General features: G+C 43.0%; 1 protein-coding gene across 1 annotated transcript in view; it reads left to right on the top strand.

The window, feature by feature from the left end:
- trabd2b (TraB domain containing 2B) overlaps positions 1-23,045 on the top strand; it is a 134,070-nt gene that overhangs the window by 4,406 nt on the left and 106,619 nt on the right. Inside the window, exons 5-6 of the mRNA XM_088348848.1 lie at positions 11,410-11,467; positions 16,213-16,671. Of these exons, the coding sequence (XP_088204974.1) occupies positions 11,410-11,467; positions 16,213-16,671 (517 nt within the window). The remainder of the gene's footprint in view (positions 1-11,409; positions 11,468-16,212; positions 16,672-23,045) is intronic.

The following is a 23,045-nucleotide window of genomic DNA, read 5'->3' as shown; positions in this document are numbered from 1 at the left end:
GGTAGAGTTTTTCGAGAACCGGCTTCTTCGGCTCGGCTCACTTAAAGGCTCTTTCGGGTCCTCAACGGCTCTTCGGGTTGTTTTTGCTTCTTTCATCCCTACATGACCAAATATGATGTAAAATTGTACACAAAATGACTTAAAGGAATTGGGGGGGGATAGAACAAAAAGAAAAAAATACCAAAATGAAAAAGGAGTGAAAAGCTGAGAAAAAAAAGAAACAAAAGGAAGAGAAAAAAGAATGAAAAATTCAGAAAAAAACAGAAAAAGAAACAAAGGAAAAAAAAAAGTAAATAGAGAACAAAAAGAAAAAAGTAACAGCTCGGAAAAAATAAACACAATGAGATTTTTTTGAACGAATTGAGAAAAAATAGAAAAAAAACAGGGAAAAGGAAGAAACATTTTGTGTTGCGTTCAAATAATTTACGGCAGTAGCTCAGGAGGTAGAGCGCTCGTCTTGGGATCAAGGGATCCCAGTTCGAATCCCGGTTCGTCCGTGTTACATGTCGAAGTGTCCTTGGGTAAGACACTGAACCCCTAATACCCCCAATAAGCAGGTTAGCGTCTTACATGGCTGCACGGCCGCTATTGGGAAATGTATTTAAATACGTTTTTGTCATGATTACCGATGTGATGCACATGTGCCCGCTCCTTTGGCGCCAACTGCCACTCTGATTAAACCCACTCCTGTCTGTCCCCTTTTGTCAGTCCGTCTGCGAACTTTAATTAACACTGGGCAAGCCTTTTTCGACCCCTACTCCCACCTGTTTTTGCTCCCTTCTGTTCCCCGGTTACGACCCGTTTTTGGTCCTGACCACGTCTACTCTCCTCTCCTGGCTTCCGACTTGTTTCTGATCCCGACCACGTTTTTTCTGCTATCCTGTCCTGGCAACTGACCCGTTTTTCCATCACAGACACCGCCATCGCTTGTCAATGAAGATCCATCTCCGCGTTCAGAGCGACCACTGGATCGTAGGCGCAACCCTTTCTTCCAATAAAACTTGTGAGGAACGCAACGCAAATGGGTCCTGTCCCCGTTCTGGTCCTGACAAATTTTTAAAACAAAAACATTTAAAGAATGATTTTCAAATGTAATTAAAATGCTGTGAATTAAAAAAAATAAACAAGATGCATCAATGATTACTAAAGGATAAAGAAAACGATGAATTTGGAAAAAAAATACCAAATTAATCATATATTTAGTAAAAAAAAAAGGCATGAAACTTATCAATTTTTCTTTGAATGATATTTTGACCCTGACTCCTACCTGCTTTTGCTCCCGTCTGTTCCCTAGTTTCAACCCGTGTTTTTGATCCTGACCACGTCTACTCTCCCGTCCCAGCATTTTACCTCTTTTGTCCCCGACCCCGTCTACTCTCCTTTCCTGGCTTTTGACACGGTTCCGACCCTGACCTTGTTGTTGCTCTCCTGTCCCGGCTACGGACCCGTTTTTCCGTTCCCGATACTGCCATTGCTTGCCACAGAAGTCCCACTTCCGCGTTCAGAGAGACCTGCAACCACCAGATCGTGGGCGCAACCCTGTCCTTTCTTCCAATAAAACGGAGAGAAACGTGACGCAAGTGGGTCCTGTCTCCGTTCTGGTCCTGACAACGAGTGGATCTTAAGCCTGGATTTAAACATAGGTTGCAGATGGTATCTCAGATGGCAGAGCTGCAGATTTCTTCTTGGCTCTTGGAATCTTGGCATTTTGCCAGCGGCTGCTTCCCATCAGTCCGAGCGGCAGCTTTGATGCGGCGCGGTGCGCGTACGTGCGCCACGGAACCCTCCTGAGAAATCAGCTCATCTTCAAAAGAAACAGCGTGACCGCCTTCAAAAGACGTCCAAATCTGGAATTTTTCGCATTTTTTTGTTCATGTGCAAGTCATGTGAGGCATTCAGACAACACCTGCATTGCTTTTAAAACACTCAGAGAAAGAGAAAGAGAGGGATGGAGGGATAGAAAGAAAGAAATTTAAAAAAAAAAACAAAAAAAGAAAGGAAAGAAAAAGAAAGAAAGAAAATAAAAAAGAAATAAATAAATAAAGAAAGAACGAAACAAAAAATGAAAGAAAGAAAGAAAAAGAAAGACAGGAAAGAAAAAAGAAAAAAAAGAAAACAAAAAAGAAAGAAAGAAAGAAGGAAAGAAAGAAAAGAAAAGAAAAGAAAAGAAAGAAAGAAAGAAAGAAGAAAGAAAAGAAAACAAAAAAGAAAGAAAAAAGGAAAGAAAAAAATGAATGAAAGAAAGAAAGAAAGAAAGAAAGGAAATAAAAAAAAATGAATGAAAAAAGAAAGAAAGAAAATAAAAGAAAGAAAGAAAGAAAAAAAGAAAGAAAGAAAGAAAGAAAAACAAAACAAAAAATGAAAGCAAGTAAAGAAAAAAGAAAGAAAAAAATGAATGAAAGAAAGAAAGAAAGAAAGAAAAGAAAAAAGAAAGAAAAAAGAATGAAAGAAAGAGAGAAAGAAGGAGAGAAAGAGAGTATTTTTAGCATTACTGCAGTATTTTTATAGTATTTCTGTTAAAGTATTTTTTAGCTTTATTGTAGTATTATTTGTAGTATTTCTTTAATATTTTTGTAATATTTTGGCAATACTTTTGAAGTTTCTGTACTAGTATTTTTGTAAAATATAAACTCTATTTCTTAAATTTGTTCATCTATTTTTCTTTTTTCCTTGCTTTTTATTTCATTTTTATTGCCTTTTTTTCTTTTGTTTCCTTATTTATTTTATTTGTGACTTCCTTCTACTTTTTTCCTGTGCTTTTTTTCTTTTTTTTCTTCTTTATTCCTGCTTTTTACTTTTTACATGTTTTGTTTCTTTTTTCTTTTTTTTCTTTTTTTCCTAGCTCTCAATTTCTTTTCTCCTAGCTTTTTACTTATTTTTTGTCTGGTATCGACCCCGTCTGTCTCGTCCTGTCCAGTATCTTGCTCCCATCTCCAGTATACGATATCGATCCCGCCTGTCTCGTCCTGTCTGGTATCTTGCCCCCGTCTCCAGTATCCCGTATCGATCCCGTCGGTCTCGTCCTGTCCGGTACCTTGCTCCAGTCTTCGGTATCTGGTATGGATCCTGTCGGTCTCGTCCTGTCCGTAACCTTGCTCGTCTTCGGTATCTGGTATCAATCCTGTCTGTCTCGTCCTGTCTGGTACCTTGCTCCAGTCTTCGGTATCTGGTATGGATCCTGTCGGTCTCGTCCTGTCCGTAACCTTGCTCGTCTTCGGTATCTGGTATCGATCCCGCCTGTCTCGTCCTGTCAGGTACCTTGCTCCAGTCTTCAGTATCTGGTATGGATCTTGTCGGTCTCGTCCTGTCCGTAACCTTGCCTGTCTTCGGTATCTGGTATCGATCCCGTCGGTCTCGTCCTGTCTGGTTCCTTGCTCCAGTCTTCGGTATCTGGTATGGATCCTGTCGGTCTCGTCCTGTCCGTAACCTTGCCTGTCTTCGGTATCTGGTATCGATCCCGTCGGTCTCGTCCTGTCTGGTACCTTGGTCCAGTCTTCGGTATCTGGTATGGATCCTGTCGGTCTCGTCCTGTCCGGTACATTGCTCCAGTCTTCGGTATCTGGTATGGATCCTGTCGGTCTCGTCCTGTCCGTAACCTTGCTCGTCTTCGGTATCTGGTATCAATCCTGTCTGTCTCGTCCTGTCTGGTACCTTGCTCCAGTCTTCGGTATCTGGTATGGATCCTGTCGGTCTCGTCCTGTCCCTAACCTTGCTCCAGTCTTCGGTTTCTGGTATCAATGTCCTGTCCGGTTTGTCTTTATGGACTTAAAAGAAAAAAAAACATAAATGACTCTCGGCAATCTGATCTCCTGTGACTCAGTTCCTCATATTCTGACCCACTTTTGGTCTCTGGTCTTCTAACCCGCAGCTGATGGAAATGTCGACTCCCGTCCTGACACTGTCCTCCCGACCTGACTCGTTTTTTTCCCAAGCTATCTGCTAAGGGGAACCACAATAAGTTTTCACCGGAGACTCTGTCAATATTATTCTTTGACATCTTCAAAGCGGGACAGAGGATATTGGAGCCCAAAGCTGGAGATAGAAAGGGGGGAGGTGTCCATGTCCATGTCTGTTTTCCAACTGAAAGAACTCCGTCCGTCCCCGTCCCTCCGACTCCCCCCCTGCCTCAAGCTACGTCCCCCCTCTATCCATCATCCCAAGCGTTTCTTTGAACCCCCGATGCCCCCCTACCCCACCCGAGGGTCAACCGCGCCTTGACTTCAATCCGGAACGTACGTGAGAACCTCGGTTCTCCACTAGAGGTCCCCGCATCTCATAACAACCCAGGATTCCGGACACCGGATCTGCACCGCCGGGGCCACCTTTTTCGGTCCATTATCATGAAAAAGACGGGTGTTATAGGAGAAAGATTCTGGAATAACCAGACTTAACTTGCATTTCTTTCTTTCTCTCTCTTTCTTCCCCCCCCTCTCACTTTTTCTCTTTTTATCTCTCTTTCTCTTCTTCTCCTTTCTCTCCTTGTCTTTTCTTGTCTTTGTTCTTTTTTTCTCTTTGTCTTTGGATTTCTTTTTCTCTCTCTTTCTTTCCCCCTTTCTCACTATTTCTCTTTTTATCTCTCCTGTTTCTCTCTCTCTCTCTCTCTCTCTCTCTCTCAATCTCTCTCTCTTTTTCTCTTTTCTCTCCTTGTCTTTTCTCTTGTTCTTTTTTCTCTCTTTGTCTTTGGATTTCTTTTTCTCCCTCTTTCTTTCCCCCTTTCTCACTATTTCTCACTATTTCTCTTTTTATCTCTCTTGTTTCTCTCTCTCTCTCCCTTTCTCCCTATCTCTCTTTCTCTTCGTCTCTTTTCTCTCCTTGTCTTTTCTCTTGTTCTTTTTTTCTCTTTGGATTTCTTTTTTCTTTTTCTCTCTCTTTCTTTCCCCTTTTCTCACTATTTCTCTTTTTATCTCTCTTTCTCTTCTTCTCCTTTCTCTCCTTGTCTTTTCTTGTCTCTGTTCTTTTTTTCTCTTTGTCTTTGGATTTCTTTTTCTCTCTCTTTCTTTCCCCCTTTCTGACTATTTCTCTTTTTATCTATCTTGTTTCTCTCTCTCTCTCTCTCCCTCTCTATCTCCCTTTCTCCCTTTCTCTCTTTCTTTGTCCTAAACTCTCTCTTTTTATCTCCCTCTCTTTCTCTTATTTCTTTCTCTCTCTTTATTTCTCTCCCTAATCTTAAATTGACGACTTAAAATGAGTTTGACACCCCTGTTTTAGAGAGTGCTTCTTTCTTTCTTTCCTCTTTCTTTCTTTTCTCTTTCTTTCCTACCTTCTTTCTTTCTCTTTTGTCTTTCTTCATTTCTTTCTTTTTTTTTCTTTTACTCTTTCTTACTTTCTTTCTCTTTTTTTCCTTCTTGCTTTCTTTCTCTTGCAATCTTGTGGGTAAAGTGTTGCTATCTAGATTCTTCTGTTCTGTTCACTGTTCAAAATCAAACAGGACAAACTAGACAGGAACGAAACTGGAGATCGATATTAAACAGTATCGCTCGAGTCTCCGTCGAGCCTTCTCTCTCTCTCGATTCTCCCTCTCGATCTTCTTCCTTTCTCTATCTTCTCAGCCCACGCCTTTCTCCCAAGCTGGCGTGTCGGCTCCTCCCATGGGCGGGCCGGAGAAAAGCCCCCACGTGGCCCCACCGTCTCGGAGAAGAGCGTCGGGATGTCTGTCCTTGTGCGTCTGGCCTTCTGCGTCAGAGTCCTGTTATCAACAGAACTAAACAAAACATTCGGAACGGCGTGACCTGTAGCTCACTCGGTGAAAATCTTCATTGCACTGGAGAAATGTAACTTGTATTTAATCGTATAAAATCCTTCAGACAGAAGGGACCGAATGGACAGACTGTGACACTGGATTTGATAAGTGAATACTGACTTTCGATACTGATTCCAAGAAGAACATCAGGTTCCTGATCGGAAAATTGAGGTTTTAGAACCACAACAGGTCAAAAACTCCTTCACCAAACTTGGACATTGTGAAAGGCCTATCTTTGACAAGTGCTGCTATTTGATAGATAGATAGATACTTTATTCATCTCCGTAGGGAAATTCACACTTCCAGCAGTATCCTTTTGTTGTTTATTAACAGGATGGCCTCGGGGTGCTGTGTTGTAGTTTAGCATCAGCGGAGTGTATGACGTCACACGCTAGGCCAAAAGTTCGACGTCCCTGCGGCAGATGGAAATCTTGTGCCCAGGGTTACACCACCTCGTGTTCACGTAGATAGCAAGTCCACCTCCTCTCCGCTTCCCGCAGGCTTTTGGGTCTCTGTCTGTCCTAACGGCGCTGAAGCCGGGTAGCTCCACGTTAGCGTCCGAATGCTAGATGTGAGCCACGTTTCCGTAAAAACACAGCAAACTGCACTCTATCGTACATAGTCACAGGTCACAATAAAAAAAGGTAGTCTGTAGGGTTCTTTGGGTCTAGTTTTCCTGACCCTAAGGAATCTGGTCAGAGAACAGATCTTAACATCCAACCGTCTATCCGAAATCCTCGGAATGTTCTCCGTTAGTAGACTGTAATATTGAAAATAGTTGCTAGTGGAAGTAGAAAGTCTGTCTGCCAGGTTCTTTGGCTAAAATTCTCGTTGGTTCCAGAAAAACTCTTCCTGAGACCCGAAAGAACATATCCTAATTTGTAACCGTTCGTCCCAAATACTTAGAAAGACCTTGAAATGGAATATACTGCGTCCTTTCGAACTGTTTGTTCCCGCATCCAAATCTTCTGTTTCATTTGTTTCTGATTTTACTGCTGCTTTTTCTGGGACGGATTAGAAAGAAGAACTGGACCTTCTGCGCACGAGAAGATAGTACGTAAGGTCTGGCTGGTCAAGTTCTTCATGGTACCAGAAATCCAGGCCAATGATCCGGACTTTGTCTTGTGAGTATTTCATTATGATTGACAATCTTCTGTTTATGTCACGGTTGTCCATTGCTCCGCCCGTTTGGCACCAGCTGCGGCTCGCTACCTGATTGGCTTCCCTGCTATTTAAACTCAGTGCTCTCATTCACCTCTTGTCAGTCCGTCAACGAACCTCTCCACTTGCAAGACTTGTGTTTTGACTCTGTCTGGTACCTTGCTCCAGTCTTCGGTATCTGGTATGGATCCTGTCGGTCTCGTCCTGTCCGTAATCTTGCTCCAGTCTCCAGTAACTGATATCGATCCCGCCTGTCTCGTCCTGTCCAGTATCTTGCTCCAGTGTCTGGTATCAACCCCTTCTGTCTCGTCCTGTCCGGTATCTTGCTCCCATCTCCAGTATCCGGTATCGATCCCGTCTCTCTCCTTCTGTCCAATATCTTGCTCCAGTCTCCAGTATCTGATATCGATCCTGCCGGTCTCGTCGTGTCCAGTATCTTGCTCCAGGTGTCTGGTATCGACCCCGTCCGTCTCGTCCTGTCAAGTATTTTGCTCCCATCTCCAGTATCCGGTATCGATCCCGTCTGTCTCCTCCTGTCCGGTATCTTGCTCCAGTCTCCAGTGTCCGGTATCGACCCCATCTGTCTCCTCCTGCCCGGTATCTTGCTCCATTGTCCGGTATCGACCCTGTCTGTCTCCTCTTTCCCGGTATCTTACTCCAGTCTCCAGTATCCGATATCGATCCCGTCTGTCTCGTCCTGTACAGTATCTTGCTCCCATCTCCAGTATACGATATCGATCCTGCCTGTCTCGTCCTGTCTGGTATCTTGCTCCCGTGTCCAGTATCCGATATCGATCCTGCCTGTCTCGTCCTGTCCGGTATCTGCTGGTCCATTTCTTGTCAAGATTACCGATGTGACGCACCTGGGCCCGCTCCTTTGGCGCCATCTGCCTCGGACTTTGATTGGCTCCCTGTCCCGATTCAAACCCCTGTCTTACTGTCACCTGTTGTCAGTCCGTCTGCGCACCTCAGTTAACACTAGGCAATCCTTTTTCGACCCTGACACCCACCTGTCTTTGCTCCCGTCTGTCCCCCGGCTTCGACCTCTTTTGTCCCCGACCACGTCTACTCTCCTTTCCTGGCTTACGACTCGCTTACGACCACGTTTTTGCTCTCCCGTCACGGCTACTGACCCGTTTTTCTGTTCCCGACACCGCTATCGCTCATCATGGAAGTCCCACTTCCGCGTTCAGAGCGACCCGCTTCCTGCGTCCAGCGATCACCGGATCGTGGGCGCAACCCTTTCTCCTTCCTCCAATAAAACTGAGAGAAACGCAACGCAAGTGGGTCCTGTCTCCGTTCTGGTCTTGAAATTTCTTCCTGGTACGTCAAAGAAAACTAGTTCAATAATCTGGATTTTGGCCTGTGGGCATTTTGTGCAAATCTAGAAGCTTCTATTTAATTTGAACTGAGCTATTGCGACTGTGATGTGGCAAGATAAAGGACCAAGTCAATCTGTATGGTTTTGGCAGTTCCTTGTCATGGTACCAGAAACCTGGTCCAATAATCTGGATTTTGGTTTTAGCTTCTTTTGTTACAATCCTACTGTATAATTTAAAAATATAGGAATATTGCAACTGTGACAAAAAATAATCTTTGAGGTTCTGCTGGTCAAATTCTTCTTGGCACCAGAAACCTGTCAGGACCAGAACGGAGACAGGACCCACTTGCGTAGCGTTCTTTCACAAGTTTTATTGGAAGAAAGGGTTGCGCCCACGATCCGGTGATCGCTGGGCACGGGAAGCAGGTCACTCTGAACGCGGAAGTGGATCTTTTGTGGCGAGTGATGGCGCTGTCGGGAGCAGGGAAAAAACGGGTCAGTAGCCGGGACAGGAGAGCAAAAACGTGGTCGTAAGCGAGTCGTAAGCCAGGAAAGGTGAGTAGACGTGGTCGGGATCGGAAACGGGTCGAAAGCCAGGAGAGGAGAATAGACAAGGTAAGGATCAAAAAACAGGTTGAAACCGGGGAACAGATGGGAGCAAAAACAGGTGGGAGTCAGGGTCGAAAAAATCTTGCCTAGAGTCAACTGAGGTTTGCAGACGGACTGACAAAAGGGGACAGATAGGAGTGGGTTTAAATAGGGACAGGGTGCCAATCAGAGTCCGAGGCAGTTGGCGCCAAAGGATTCATGACAAAACCTGGTCCAATAATCTGAAAAATGTTGGCTCCTTGTGAGTCAAAGAATAGATTTCAAAGTCCAAAACGCTTGGAATGCTCTCGAAACAGAATACCTTGCGAGTACTTTGAGTTCTGGAAGATGGCTCCAGATTCTTTGGGTTTCAAACCTGCTTTTACATCAATGTCATTGGATCATTTTGTTTACATTTTTTTCGTTTTATACCAGGTTGAAATCTGGATTCGGTTCTATTATCTTTGTGGTTTGAATCGTTTTTCGTGTAGCGCTTTTCAAATAAACATGTCAAGACCCGGAACGGAGACAGGACCCACTCGCGTAACGTTACTCACAGTTTTATTGGGAAGAAGGGAAAGGAGCGCACACACACGATCCGGAGATCGCGGGTCGCGGGGAGTAGGTGGCTCGGACGAGCGACGACGGTGTCGGGAACGGCAAAAAAAAACAGGCCAGTAGCCGGAATAAAAGAGCAAAAACAATATCAGAAAACGGGTCTTTATTCGGGACGGGAGAACAGAGGAGGTCGAGATCAAAACAGAACGCGGAAGTGGGACTTCAGTGGCGAGCGATGGCGGTGTTGGGAACGAAAAAAACGGGTCAGTAGTCGGGATAGAAGATCAACAAGTTGAAAGCCAGGAGAGGAGAGTGGACGTGGTTTGGATAAAAAAAAACGGATCGTTTTTTGGGGCGGGATAACAGACAAGGTTGAGATCAAAACAGGTCGTAATTCGGGATGGGAGAGCAGACAAGGTCTATCTCAAAACAGATTGTAGCGGGAGAAAAACAGGAGCAAAAACACAGGACAGGCGAAAAAAAAGGCTTGCCGTGTAAAAATGGAGATTCGCAGACGGACCGACCAAAGGGGACTGACATGACAGAGTTTCAATACTGACAGGGAACCAATCTGTCAACAAGCTGCAGCTGGCACCCATAGGCGAGGCCAATTGGGCGCCATGGCAACCATGACAGAAGTTGGTGCCACATGACGGGGGCCAATTGGGCGCCATGGCAACCGTGACAAAACATACCTTGCCTAAATGTTGGCGTTAATATTTAGGCCTTATTGACAGATATATTTGAGGGAATGGTAACAAAAACTAAAAAACCCGCGACTGCCCCTTTGGCGCCAACAAGCCCTGATTGCTGATTGGCTCCCTGACTCTTTTTAAACCCCCGTCTTCCAAGAGGAAGCCGTCAGACCGTCTGCGAACCTATGCTTTCAGCTTGGCAAGCTTTTGTACTCTCCAACATTATCCTGCCCTGTTTTCTTCTGCCTGATACCTGTTGCCGACCTGTTTCTGGACCTGTTTCTGCCTTGCTCCTCCGTCCCGGCCATTGACCCGTTTCGCCCTGTTTCCTGCCTGATACCTGTTGCCGACCTCTTTTCTGAACTCGTTACTGCCTTTGCTCATCCGTCCCGGCCATCGACCTGTTTTGCCCTGTTTCCTGCTTGATACCTGTTGCCGACCTCTTTTCTGAACTCGTTACTGCTTTTGCTCCTCCGTCCCGGCCATCGACCCGTTTCGCCCTGTTTCCTGCCTGATACCTGTTGCCGACCTCTTTTCTGAACTCGTTACTGCCTTTGCTCCTCCGGCCCAGCCATCTACCTGTTTTCCCCTGTTTCCTGCCTGATACCTGTTGCCGACCTGTTTCCGGACCCGTTTCTGCTTCTGCTCCTCTGTCCCGGCCATCGATCCGTTTTGCCCTGCTTCCTGCCTGCTACCCGTTGCCGACCTTTTTCTGAACTCGTTACTGCCTTTGCTCGTCCGTCCCGGCCATCGATCCGTTTTGCCTTGCTTCCTGCCTGATACCTGTTGCCGACCTTTTTCTGAACTCGTTACTGCCCTTGCTCTTCCGTCCCGGCCATCGATCTGTTTTCCCGCCGCCTACGCTGACCCTCGCTCGACACGGAAGTGTCACTTCCGCGTTCCTGCCATCAGCTACCCGTGTCCGACGAATGCTATTGTTTCCTGTCTCCGTTCCTGACCTGTGGCAGATCTAAGATTTACCGATAATTATAAAGCAGTTTTTGTAAAACAAGTGCTCAGAAAGGGCCTTGAAAACAAAATCTCCTCGGTGGAGATAATGGCTCCCCTTAGGAAAATTCCGTTTACGCTCATTGTTCTTCCCAAGGTTGCAAACCTCGTTTGTGTTTTCTTGGAAAATGATTCTGAAACTTCATCTTTTGATTTGCAAATATTTGGCAAGGAGTACATGCAAATAACGCCTGTCCTGTTGTAGGTCTCCAAGCTCCTGAATACCAAATACTCCGGGTCCAAATGAGCAGTACTTGTCAAGGAGAGGCCTCTCACAAGTATTTGACCCGTTGTGGTTCTAAAACCTCAATTCTCGAAGACTCAAATTCCTGAATTAGGCGAAAGTCTCAGAAGAATCTCAGGAACCTGATGGTCTTCTTGGAATCACTATCCAAAGTCAGTATTCACTTATCAAATCCAGTGTCAGAGACAGGCAGGATCGATATCGTATGCTGCAGATGGGAGCAAGATACTGGACAGGACGAGACAGAAGGGATCGATATCGGATACTGGAGAAAGATACCGGGCAAGAGGAGACAGACAGGGTCGATACGGACAATGGAGCAAGATACCGGGCAGGAGGAGACAGATGTGGTCGATACTGGACACTGGAGTAAGATACCGGACAGGAGGAGACAGACGGGATCGATACCGGATACTGGAGACGGGAGCAAAATACTTGACAGGACGAGACGGACGAGGTCGATACCAAAGTATCCAAAGTCGGTATTCACTTATCAAATCCAGTGTCACAGTCTGTCCATTCGGTCCTGGATCATCACCCAGGTCCCTTCCGTCTGAAGGATTTTATACGATTAAACACAAGTTACATTTATCGAGTGCAATGAAGATTTTCACCGAGTGAGCTACAGGTCACGCCGTTCCGAATGTTTTGTTTAGTTCTGTTGATAACAGGACTCTGACGCAGAAGGCCAGACGCACAAGGACAGACATCCCGACGCTCTTCTCCGAGAGGGTGGGGGCACGTGGGGGCTTTTCTCCGGCCCGCCCATGGGAGGAGCCGACACGCCAGCTTGGGAGAAAGGCGTGGGCCGAGAAGATAGAGAAAGGAAGAAGATCGAGAGGGAGAATCGAGAGAGAGAAGGCTCGACGGAGACTCGAGCGATACTAATTCGATGGAGTTCACTTAGTTAAGGAAAACACAACTTTCAGGGTAGTTTGCGCGAAACGACTAAGGCAAAAAGTGGACTGGTCCATCATTTAACTCATACAGTGCCATAACGAATAAATCTGTTTTCAGAAGCATATAGAGTGCTATACAAAAATGAAGTAATTTGCGTTTTTATTATTTAAAATAGAAATATTGTAAAAGGTTGTGCAGCTCATCTTTAAGTATCAAGGCCCTGGGAATGATTTCAGTATGCAGGGTTCCTACAGCTTAAGGTAAGTTGAATTCAAAATGACTCCATTTTGTGCAGGCTTGGGGAGTAACGGAATACATGGAAGGGCAAAAAGCTGTTTGGATTTCTTTTCATTTTGTGTCTTTGGCATTTGATGTTCGTTTTGCCGGAGATCAAAGAGATCAAAGCCAGGAGAGAAAGCTTACCACGTGTTGTGAGTCATCATTTGATTCCTATTTAGTTTCTTTTGTCTTTTATTAGCATATTTGCTATCGGAGTAATCCAAAAGTCATTGAAAGTAATCCAGTTAAAGTAACCCAACCCAACCCTGGTTTTGCCGGAGATCAAAGAGATCAAAGCCAGGAGAGAAAGCTTACCACGTGTTGTGAGTCATCATTTGATTCATATTTAGTTTCTTTTGTCTTTTATTAGCATATTTGCTATCGGAGTAATCCAAAAGTCATTGAAAGTAATCAAGTCAAAGTAACCCTACCCAACCCTGGTTTTGCCGGAGATCAAAGAGATCAAAGCCAGGAGAGAAAGCTTACCACGTGTTTTGAGTCATCATTTGATTCATATTTAGTTTCTTATGTCTTTTATTAGCATATTTGCTATCGGAGTAATCCAAAAGTCATTGAAAGTAATCAAGTTAAAGTAACCCTACCCAACCCTGGTTTTGCCGGAGATCAAAGAGATCAAAGCCAGGAGAGAAAGCTTACCACGTGTTGTGAGTCATCATTTGATTCCTATTTAGTTTCTTTTGTCTTTTATTAGCATATTTGCTATCGGAGTAATCCAAAAGTCATTGAAAGTAATCAAGTTAAAGTAACCCTACCCAACCCTGGTTTTGCCGGAGATCAAAGAGATCAAAGCCAGGAGAGAAAGCTTACCACGTGTTTTGATAGATAGATAGATAGATAGATAGATACTTTGTTCATCCCCGAAGGGAAATTCACATTTCCAGCAGCATCCCTGAGCTGAGAACAATCGAGAACAATCGGAGTCATCATTTGATTCATATTTAGTTTCTTTTGTCTTTTATTAGCATATTTGGTATCGGAGTCATCCAAAAGTAATTGAAAGTAATCCAGTTATATATATGGATAAAAAAACCCTACTGGTCGCTATCTGGAAAAATGGTAAAAAAGGACTCAAGAGATTTATGTTTTCGCCCGAAGCATGTTAAAAGACAAGTAACGCTGCGGCGGTCAAAGAACCGAGGACAAAGAAGTTCTTGTACGGCAGCCGTCCGGTTCCATTCCGCCGGGAAGGGGGTCCGGGCTTGTCGGTGTGAGGCGGCTTTGTGATAAATGCGGGCCCTACTCGACTCTGTCACCGGCCCCTCGGCCGGGACAAAGGCCGGGGTCCAAACCGAGCCCCCTGGGGGGGCCACTTTCCCTCTCCCTGTTTATTCCGAAGGGGTCTGCTCCACATCAGGACCTAGAAGTCAACCCGACACTCCGGACTGTTTATTTTACTCCCGGCTTGTTTATTTGCGAGCGTTCGTCGAGCCGGTACGGTTTTTAGCGCCAGCGCCCCCCTGGGGGCCGACTCCGCATAAACCGACAAAGATGGATGCCGGTTTGTGGAAAAGGAAACACGCGACGGCATTTGATGTATGTGGGGTTTAAGTTTGGGGAATGCGAGGGACGACCTATCTAACCGGTTCCAGATATTGAGCAAACGTCTATTTTCAGGGGGTGCGGGTGCCCAGAGAACCCACCCCTAAAATTCACAGCTCAGTTTTACAATGATGAGTTCAAATGTTATAGAGGATTGTAGGATTTCGGAGTTGTGTCAAGACGAAAATAGGCTAACCTGTGCAAGAGTTACATTTTGGTATTTATTTATTTTTTGAATAATAAAACATGTGTCAGGGTCAGGTGCACCTCTGTCCACTAGATGGCGCCTATGAGTTTCTAATTGGGACAATAAGAACATTTTCGGACAGCATTCGGTGTCGGTGATTTTTCATTTTTCATTTTTCACCATCACATTTTTCCAGTCCCGCCTGCTTTCTGAGGTTTGTTTTTTTTGTTGAGCCTTTTTTTGGTCAAATCAAATGTGAATACATTTCGGAGTGCTATGAGGTCTTTGCTTTGCTGCGTTTGGGTCCATCTGCAAAATCACAGCACGGTCACTCCAAACTGAACTTTCACGATGCCGGGGCATTGAGCCGAAGTAACCGAAACTCTCAAAGAGAGTGATTCACGTTGAGTCCTGTCATGGTCATGTGACTATGATTTTCCATGGACCCAAACGCAGGGAACAGAAAACTCACAATCCTTAACAATGATTGTATTTAATCCCAAAAATGCTCAATAAAGTAACAAACAACAATTATACTACCTGAATAAAAAACAAAAAAACAAAAAAAACAAACCTCAGAAAGCAGGAGGGACTGGAAAAAGGTGATGGTTAAAAACAAAGGTGGAAATGAACATCACCCGACATTGAGTGCTGTCCAAATGTCCTTATGAAGGGTACGTCTAATATAGGACACGTGTGGGATGATTTGAGACACCTGTCCCCATCACAAACTGATTAGCGCCCTCTGGTGGACTACAGGGTGTCTATATATGCAATCGAAATCTATATAAAATCCTGATTTGTGTGTATGTGACTTATAGGCTCCGAAAGGGCTGAAGCGATTTACCATTAAAGTGTACACGAATATACTTTGGACCTCTGCGAGTGTCTTAACCAGATTTTTTGTCAAGGCACCCTTAAAAACAACCAACAAAATCGATAAACATTTATGGTTTGCTTTCCTGGGGGCTTCCACGCCCTCTGGTGGCTAAAGAGAGAGAGAGAGAGAGAGAGAGAAAACAGGGAGAGAGAAAAAGACCAAGAAATAGAGAGAGAAAGAAAAAACAAAGGAAGAGAAAAAGAGAAAGCAAGTAAGTAAGAAATAAACAAACAAAAAACAAAAGAAACAGAAAGAAAATAGAGAGAAAGAGAAATCAATCAATCAATCAATCAAAGCAAACAAGCCAGCTAGCAAGTAAGTAAAAGAAAGAAATAAAGGTAGAAAGAAAGAAAGAAAGAGAAAAAAAGAAAGAAAGAAAGAGAAAAAAAGAAAGAAAGAAAGAAAAAAAAAGAAAGAAAGAGAAGATAAAGAAGGAAGGAAAGAAAGGGAAAAGAAAGAAAAGAAAGAAGGAAGAGAGAGGAAGTGAAAGAAAGAGAAAGAAAGTGAAAGAGAGAGAAAGAGAGAGAAAGAAAGTAAAAGAGAGAGAGAAAGAAACAAAGAATGAGAGAAAGAGAAAGCAAGTAGGTAAGAAACAAACAAAAAAAACGAAGAAAGATGGAAAGAAAATAGAGAGAAAGAGAAATCAAGCCTGCAAGCAAGCAAGAAAAAGAAAGAAGGAAAAAAGAAAGAAAGAAAAAAAGAAAGAAAGAAAAAAAAGAAAGAAGGAAAAAAGAAAGAACAAAAGAAAGAAAGAAAGAAAGAAAAAAAGAAAGAAAGAAACAAACAAACAAACAAAGAAAGAAAGAAACTAAGAAACAGAAAGAAAGAAATAACAGCAAAGAGAGACAGGAATAAAGACACAAAACAAGAAAGAATGACAAGAAGAATAAAGGAGGAAAAAAAGAAAAAAGCTAGAAACGAAACTTGAAAGAAAGCAAGAAAGCCAGCAAGTGAGGAAGTCAAAAATGAAGAAAATGAAAGAAAGCAAAACTCTCGGCGCGTTTTAAACAAGCACCAAAATACTTTCAATATCCAAATATTTTCACGTAGGCAAAGTTGAACCTGAGCCCACCTCACTCCCCCTTTTCAAGAAAGGGGGAGGGGGACGCACCACCGCACCGCACCGCACGCCCCCTCCCCACGCACTCCTCCGCGGAAACTCTCCCCACACTCTCCGGAGCGCTCGCCGCGCAACCACCACGAAAAACCACCGGGAGACGGAACTTCAAAAAGCGCCGGGGACACCGGGAAAGCACACCGGGGACACCGCGGAAGCTCACCGGGGATGGCGAGGCGGCGCGACGGTCTCTCCAGGCCGCAGCCGACTTGACGCGTCCCGGGCGGACGACCGTAGGAAGACCGCAGAGGAGGGAGGCGGCGACCGAGGGATCGACCGCGGAAGCATGCGGTGCACGCCGGGGCACCGCCGGGCGCCGACTCGCTGGGTTCTCCTTCACTGGGTGCTCCTGAGCGCGCTCCTGCAGCCGGCGGCGTCCCGGAGCGTGCGCCCCTCGCCCGGCGGAAGCAAACTCTGCCGGGCGCCCAAATCGGTAAGTCAAGTGCATGGGAGATAATGGATTAGTTTCGCATGGCCATAGCTTTTTAACTGCTTGAAATGATATAAAGTATGAAAATTGTCATTCCAATACTTTTCTAAAGGCTTTCCATTTTAAAAGGACGTTTTTGGGAATCGAATTTCCCTTTTTTAATCCAAGTATGGCACTCTCGGGCTTCCGTAGCAACATACTCTGATTAAATACACCGGCGCCTCCACAGACTCCGCCTTTGTGCCGCAAGTGGTGAAAATGGTATTGGGGATCAAAAGGACTGAACCATTTCAAGGCACAGGAGTATTGTCCAGATTTTTGTTTTGTTTTCCTTTTTTTTATATTTTAGCGAATGTTTTCCTTTTATCTTTTCTCAAGGAAATGCTACAATTCTTGGGGGTGCTCGGGTTGAATTTGGGGGTGCTTTCCTTGAAAATACATAAATATACAAAGCAATACATATTTTAGCAGATAAATAAATAAGAAAAGACATAAAATCACTACTGTAAGCGCAGCCATCTCATGACCAAATTCAAGTACATTTTAAAGACTTTCAACGACAATTTTCCAATTTTTCCAGTATCATAAAGAATTAAAAAAAACATTTTTTGGGTGTGCGCCTTATAATCTGGTGTGCCTTTAAAGTTAAAAAAAATACAGTACTGTATTTTTCAGACCATGGGTCGCTCTTACTGGAGTTTGAATTGCATGCGCCTTATAGTTCAGTGCGCCTTATACATGATAAATATATGACCAAAAACTATTTTTTAGTTGTGCGCCTTATAATCTGGTGTGCCTTTAAAGTTTAAAAAATACAGCCTTGTATTTTCCAGACTATGGGTCGCTCTTACTGTAGTTTTAATTGCATGCGCCTTATAGTTCAGTGCGCCTTATACATGATAAATATATGACCAAAAACTATTTTTGGGGTGTGCGCCTTATGATCTGGTGTGCCTTTAAAGATTAAAAAAATACAGTACTGTATTTTCCAGACCATGGGTCACTCTTACTGTAGTTTTAATTGCATGCACCTTATAGTTCAGTGCGCCTTATACATGATAAATATATGACAGGTATTTTGCAGAGCCACAAATGTATATGCGATATTTAATCTTGTATATGCATTTATCAAGAGTAAATCACCAATATATTACTTTAGGGACAAATATTTTTTTTTATAGGTTTCGGGTAAAAATGAGTAATATGTAGCTGAAATTTTCAGTTACAGGAAGCTCTTCCAATGCCAGTTTGCCACGCTACCTTTATTTTTTCATGGCCCGAAATAAACGTAATCCTTGCATTAATACACAGGTCATAGCGCCCTGTTTAGGAAAATGTCATACAAACTCATGCCGGTTGCCGTTGATCCCGAGGGAAGAAGAAATACAAAGGTAAAGCTAGCCAGCAGGGAGCAGTGTTGGCGTCATTTTCAAGCAACCTTGATGCGAAACATCGCAACGACTTCAAGCGTTTACAAGCACTTCACCCAAAATTCAAGCATTTTCCTGTCCTTGAAAAAAACAAACAATTTTCTCTCAAATCATGTGATAGAGATTTTTGGGAAATAGAAAGAACCAAGGGAGAAACAAGACAGAAAGAGAGAGAGAGAAAGAGAGAGAGAAGAAAGGAAAAAGAGAAAAAGTCAGAAACAGGGATCGAGAAAGATAGAGTGAAAGAGAGAGAAAAATAAAAGGGACCAAGAGAGAATAAAAAAAGGAAAAAGAAAGGGAGAGAGAAAAGGAGAGAGTGATAGGAAGGTATAAAGAAAAAGAAAGTAGGAAATTTAAAAAGAAAAGGCTTTTTTAAAAAGAAAGAAAGAAGGAGAGAGACAAAGTAGGAGAGAGAAAGATAAGAAGATAAAAGAGAGATAAAGAGAGAAAGGGATTGAGCGAGAGAAAGTGAGCAATATAAAAGAAAGGAAAAACGAAAGAAAGAAAGAAATACCAGAAGAAGGAAAGAAAGAAAAAGAAAAGGTAAAAGATGGGGAAAAAAGGAAAAAGAAAGAAAATAGAGAGAAAGAGAAATCGAGCAAGCAAACAAGCCAGCAAGCAAGCGAGAAAAAGAAATAAATAAAGGAAGAAAGCAAGAAAAAAAATAACGAATAAAAGAAAAAAAGAGAAAAAAAAATAAAGAAAGAAAGAGAAAAGAGAAAAGAAAAGAGAAAGAAAAAAAGAAGGAAAGAAATAGAGAAAGAAAGCAAGAAAGAGAAAAGAGAAAGAAGAAAGAGAGAAAAAGAAAAAAGAAAGAAAGAAAGAAAGAAAATAGAGAGAAAGAGAAATCAAGCAAGCAAACAAGCCAGCAGGCAAGCGAGAAAAAGAAATAAAGGAAGGAAGCAAGAAAAAAAATAACGAATGAAAAAAAAACAGAAAAAAGGCTTAATTTCACCCCCCCAAAAAAATCTCATGACTAAAAAATAAGTTCCCCGGCACCAGGTTGGAGACCCCTGCTTTCGACACCTCCCATAAAATAATGTGGCATTCCGTTTTTTTTTTTTTCATTTTTCTTATTTCAAAATTTAAACAAAGCAAGAAGAAAAAGCCCTCAAGACTTTTCTTATCTGAATATTATTTCTAAACAAATAAACCAAAAAACAACAATATTTGAAAGTAACCGCCCCTAATAAGACATTCCTCGTCTCAAATATTCCATTACTATTTAAAAATACTACACTATTTAAAAACTGCTCATGTTTAATACTACATTTCACAAATACCCAGAAAGTTACCGTGTTTTCCGCGCTATGAGGCGCACCTAAAAGTCTTCATTTTTTTCAAAAGCTGACCATGCGGCTTATAATACAGTGCGCCTTATTTATGGATCAATATTAAGTCGCAAAGTCTTGCAAATAATGCAAGCAGCCGCCGACTCCATTTTCCCCCCAACGCCAAGTAGTCCGCGATGTATGCTGGGATTTATTTACCGGCGTTTCATTGGCTAACCAATGTGTCAATCATCATTTGAATGGGTCACTATTGGCTATTCGGAGGTAAAGGGGGCGGATCCTTTTTATCATTTACAGGCTGGCATAGGCTTAAGCTGTAAAACAAAGCCTGCAATTGGCCGAAAAAGACGTGTCAATCATCAGTTGAATCGATCACTATTGGCTAAAGTTATTCGGAGGTAAAGGGGGCGGATCCTTTTTATCATTTACAGGCTGGCATAGGCTGAAGCGGCAAAACAAAGCCTCCAATTGGCCGAAAAAGATGAATGCGTATAGCACGTGGTTGACAGCATACAGAAAGCATTTTTTACTATACTGTATTTGTAAATATTTTATTCTTCTGGATTTACTGCACTCACGGATATAAGAGGACCATGGCTGCACATTATTATGAACACAACGACTTCGGTGAGCTACTCTGGCTATATATATTATCCCTGTATCTTGTTTCAGACTGAACTCGATGTTTCTGTGATAAGCGGTGCAGATAATGGATGGAACGGAGTGTCTATTTTTAAATTCAACTCAATTCCAAGTGTTTATTGTCATATGCACAGTAAAGTTGCGAGCGAAAAAGAAAATAGAAACTAAGGAATGGTTGGCATTTCTTGAATCCCAAGACTTGAACCTTCCGAATGATGGAACGATGCATTTGAGTGACATCGTACGGACACCGCATCCGCACGTGTTCTCGACACGTATTTGCTTCTTTGCAAGCTTTTGGAATGTTAAGGGGGTAAGAAGTTGGACTGAACCATCCGACTGTTTTGTCCACGTTCCCATTGTAGCACCTTATAATCCGGTGCGCCTTATGTATGTCAAAAATAGGACCAAAAACTATTTTTTGGGGGTGCGCCCTATAACCCGGTGCGCCCTATAGTGCGGAAAATACGGTACTTCATATTCTATACTGAGTACCGATACCAATAGCCACACATATCTGGTATTGCTATTCTATACTTATCATTGTTTACATTGTAAACAATCCATAAATGGAAAAAGTGAAAAAATGATCTCCATTTCCTGTCTTTTTTACTTATTGAACTTTAAGAATGTGAATAGGAAAATATAAATAAAACAGAAATACATTTTTTGTTCACACTGATTTTATATCAGGTCAGGGTTCAATTCATTTTTAAAAAATGCCCTTTGAAACCAAAAAAACGAATTTTCATGAACCGGAACAGGATCAGGACCCAAACGCGTGATGTTTCTCACATAAGCCTTTCTTTTTACGGGAAATAAGGAGTCATGCACGTTAGGCAGCAGTCTGGTGTGGAAAGACAGGAAGCCAGAGGACGACAAGATTGATACCAATTTCCTGAGCAGACATCAGACAGGACAGGATAGACAGGATTGATATCAAAACAGGATATCAGAATTAAACAGGACAAACTAGATGGGAACAAAATTGGAAACCTATATTAAACAGGACAAAATAAACGGGAACAATACCGGACTGGAAATACCAACAAGAAACAGGACTGAGTCAAAACCCACGTCTTGCAAGGCAGAGGTTTGTTGACGGACTGACAAAGGAAGAGTGAGAGCACTGAGCTTAAATAGACAGAAAGCCAATTTGTCAACACGGGCGGGGCCAGTTGGGCGCCATGGCAACCGTGCTACGTATAAAACAAAGACAAGAAATTAAGAAGGAAGTTGAAAGTACTTCATAGATCCTTTGGTCAAAACTGGAAGATGCTCATTCCAATTTTGCTTGATACATGAAATATTTACGTCATGAATTTTTGGAGTCCAAATTTTCGGAAAACGATATCGCTGCTATAATTATGACCAATTTTGAGTGTAGCCTCATAAAAAAAAAACACAAAAACGGTGTACTCCTTAAATGTGGATAAATTGTCAAGAACCAGAACAGGATCAGGACCCAAACGCATGACGTTCTCACACAAGCCTTTCATTTTACGCACGTTAGGCAGCAGTCTGGCATGAAATGATAGGAAGCCAGAGGCTGACGAGATCGATACCAATTACCCTAGCGGATATCGGACACATGGGGTCGATACCGGACAGGACAGACAGGATTGATATCAAAACTGGATATCGAAATTAAACAGGACAAACTAGACAGAAACGAAAAGTGGAGATAATAATAAACAGGACACCAACAGACGGGAATGAAACCGGACCGAGTCAAAACCCACGTTGCGGGGCAGAGGTTCCTTGACGGACCGACAAAGGGTGACTGAGAGCACTAAGCTTAAATAGACGGAAAGACAATCTGTCAACGAGCCGCAGCTGGCGCCACACGGGCGGGGCCGATTGGGCGCCATGGCAACCGTGACATAAATTACATATTGCCATTTTGAAGGCGTTTGCAAATCTGATTTAAGACATTTTAATGCCGATTCAAGCTTTATTCTTAGAATTATGAATTCAATGACTTTTAAGACTTTTTAAGGACCCGTGGGTATCGTATAGAGAAATCCATGGCAAACATCCTTGAAAATGTTCCATTTTTCAATAAATGGACGATAACTCGCAACTCAAAGCAAATAAGACAGATTTTCTCTGCTATAATAAAATCCAGAAATAATATTTGTTTCCTGCCAAACCTTAAAAGGATGATACGTTTTCCCTCAAGATTTTTGGACATTAGGAGATGTCGGCCATAACTTCACGTGAACCGACGCGTCGCACTCTGGTTTGTGTTAAAAGTAATTACGGCCGGAAAAAAAAGAAAAAAAGAGAAAAAATAAATGGAAAAAAATGAACCCAGTGCGTCAAGACTCCACATAAAAGTCCGACGCATAAGCTCTCCACGTTTCCAAGTCTTAAAGGGACAGTGTGTAAAATGTAGGGCTTCCTAGTAGTAAGAAAAACTTTCATTCAGTAAAACTAAACCTTGATTTGAATAGTAGGCCAAAATACATGAAGTACTATTTCAAAATATTTAATACTGTATATTTGTTTGACATAGCGGAATCCTTACTTCAATCGCCGCCATGTTTGTCTTCCTGGTTTTGGAATGCATTAGACAACTGTGCCTACACACTCACTTACCTGCCTACGTGACCACCTAACTCCCTAATCACCCAGCCACCAACCTCGCTACCTACCTAAACAAGCGAAAAACCCGACTAACCCGACTAACTAGTGACGTACTTACCTACTTAGATAAACCTACCTACCTACCTACCTACCTACCCACCCCAACTACCTACTTAACCCAACTACCTAGTGACCTACCTACCTACTTAGATAGCCACCAAGCTACCTAACTACCTACCCACCTACCCACTTACCTACCTATGTACCTACCTACCTACCTACCTAACTTCCTACCTACCTACCTACTTACATAAATACCCACCCCAACTACCTACTTAACCCAACTACCTAGCGACCCACCTACCTACTTAGATAGCCATCAAGCTACCTACCAACCTAACTACCTACCTACCCTCCCAACTCC

The sequence above is a fragment of the Urocampus carinirostris genome, chromosome 12 (assembly GCF_059441175.1).
Source record: "Urocampus carinirostris isolate Australia breed hairy pipefish chromosome 12, RoL_Ucar_1.0, whole genome shotgun sequence".
Taxonomy (NCBI): domain Eukaryota; kingdom Metazoa; phylum Chordata; class Actinopteri; order Syngnathiformes; family Syngnathidae; genus Urocampus; species Urocampus carinirostris.
This window is presented reverse-complemented; position numbering and strand designations above follow the sequence as displayed.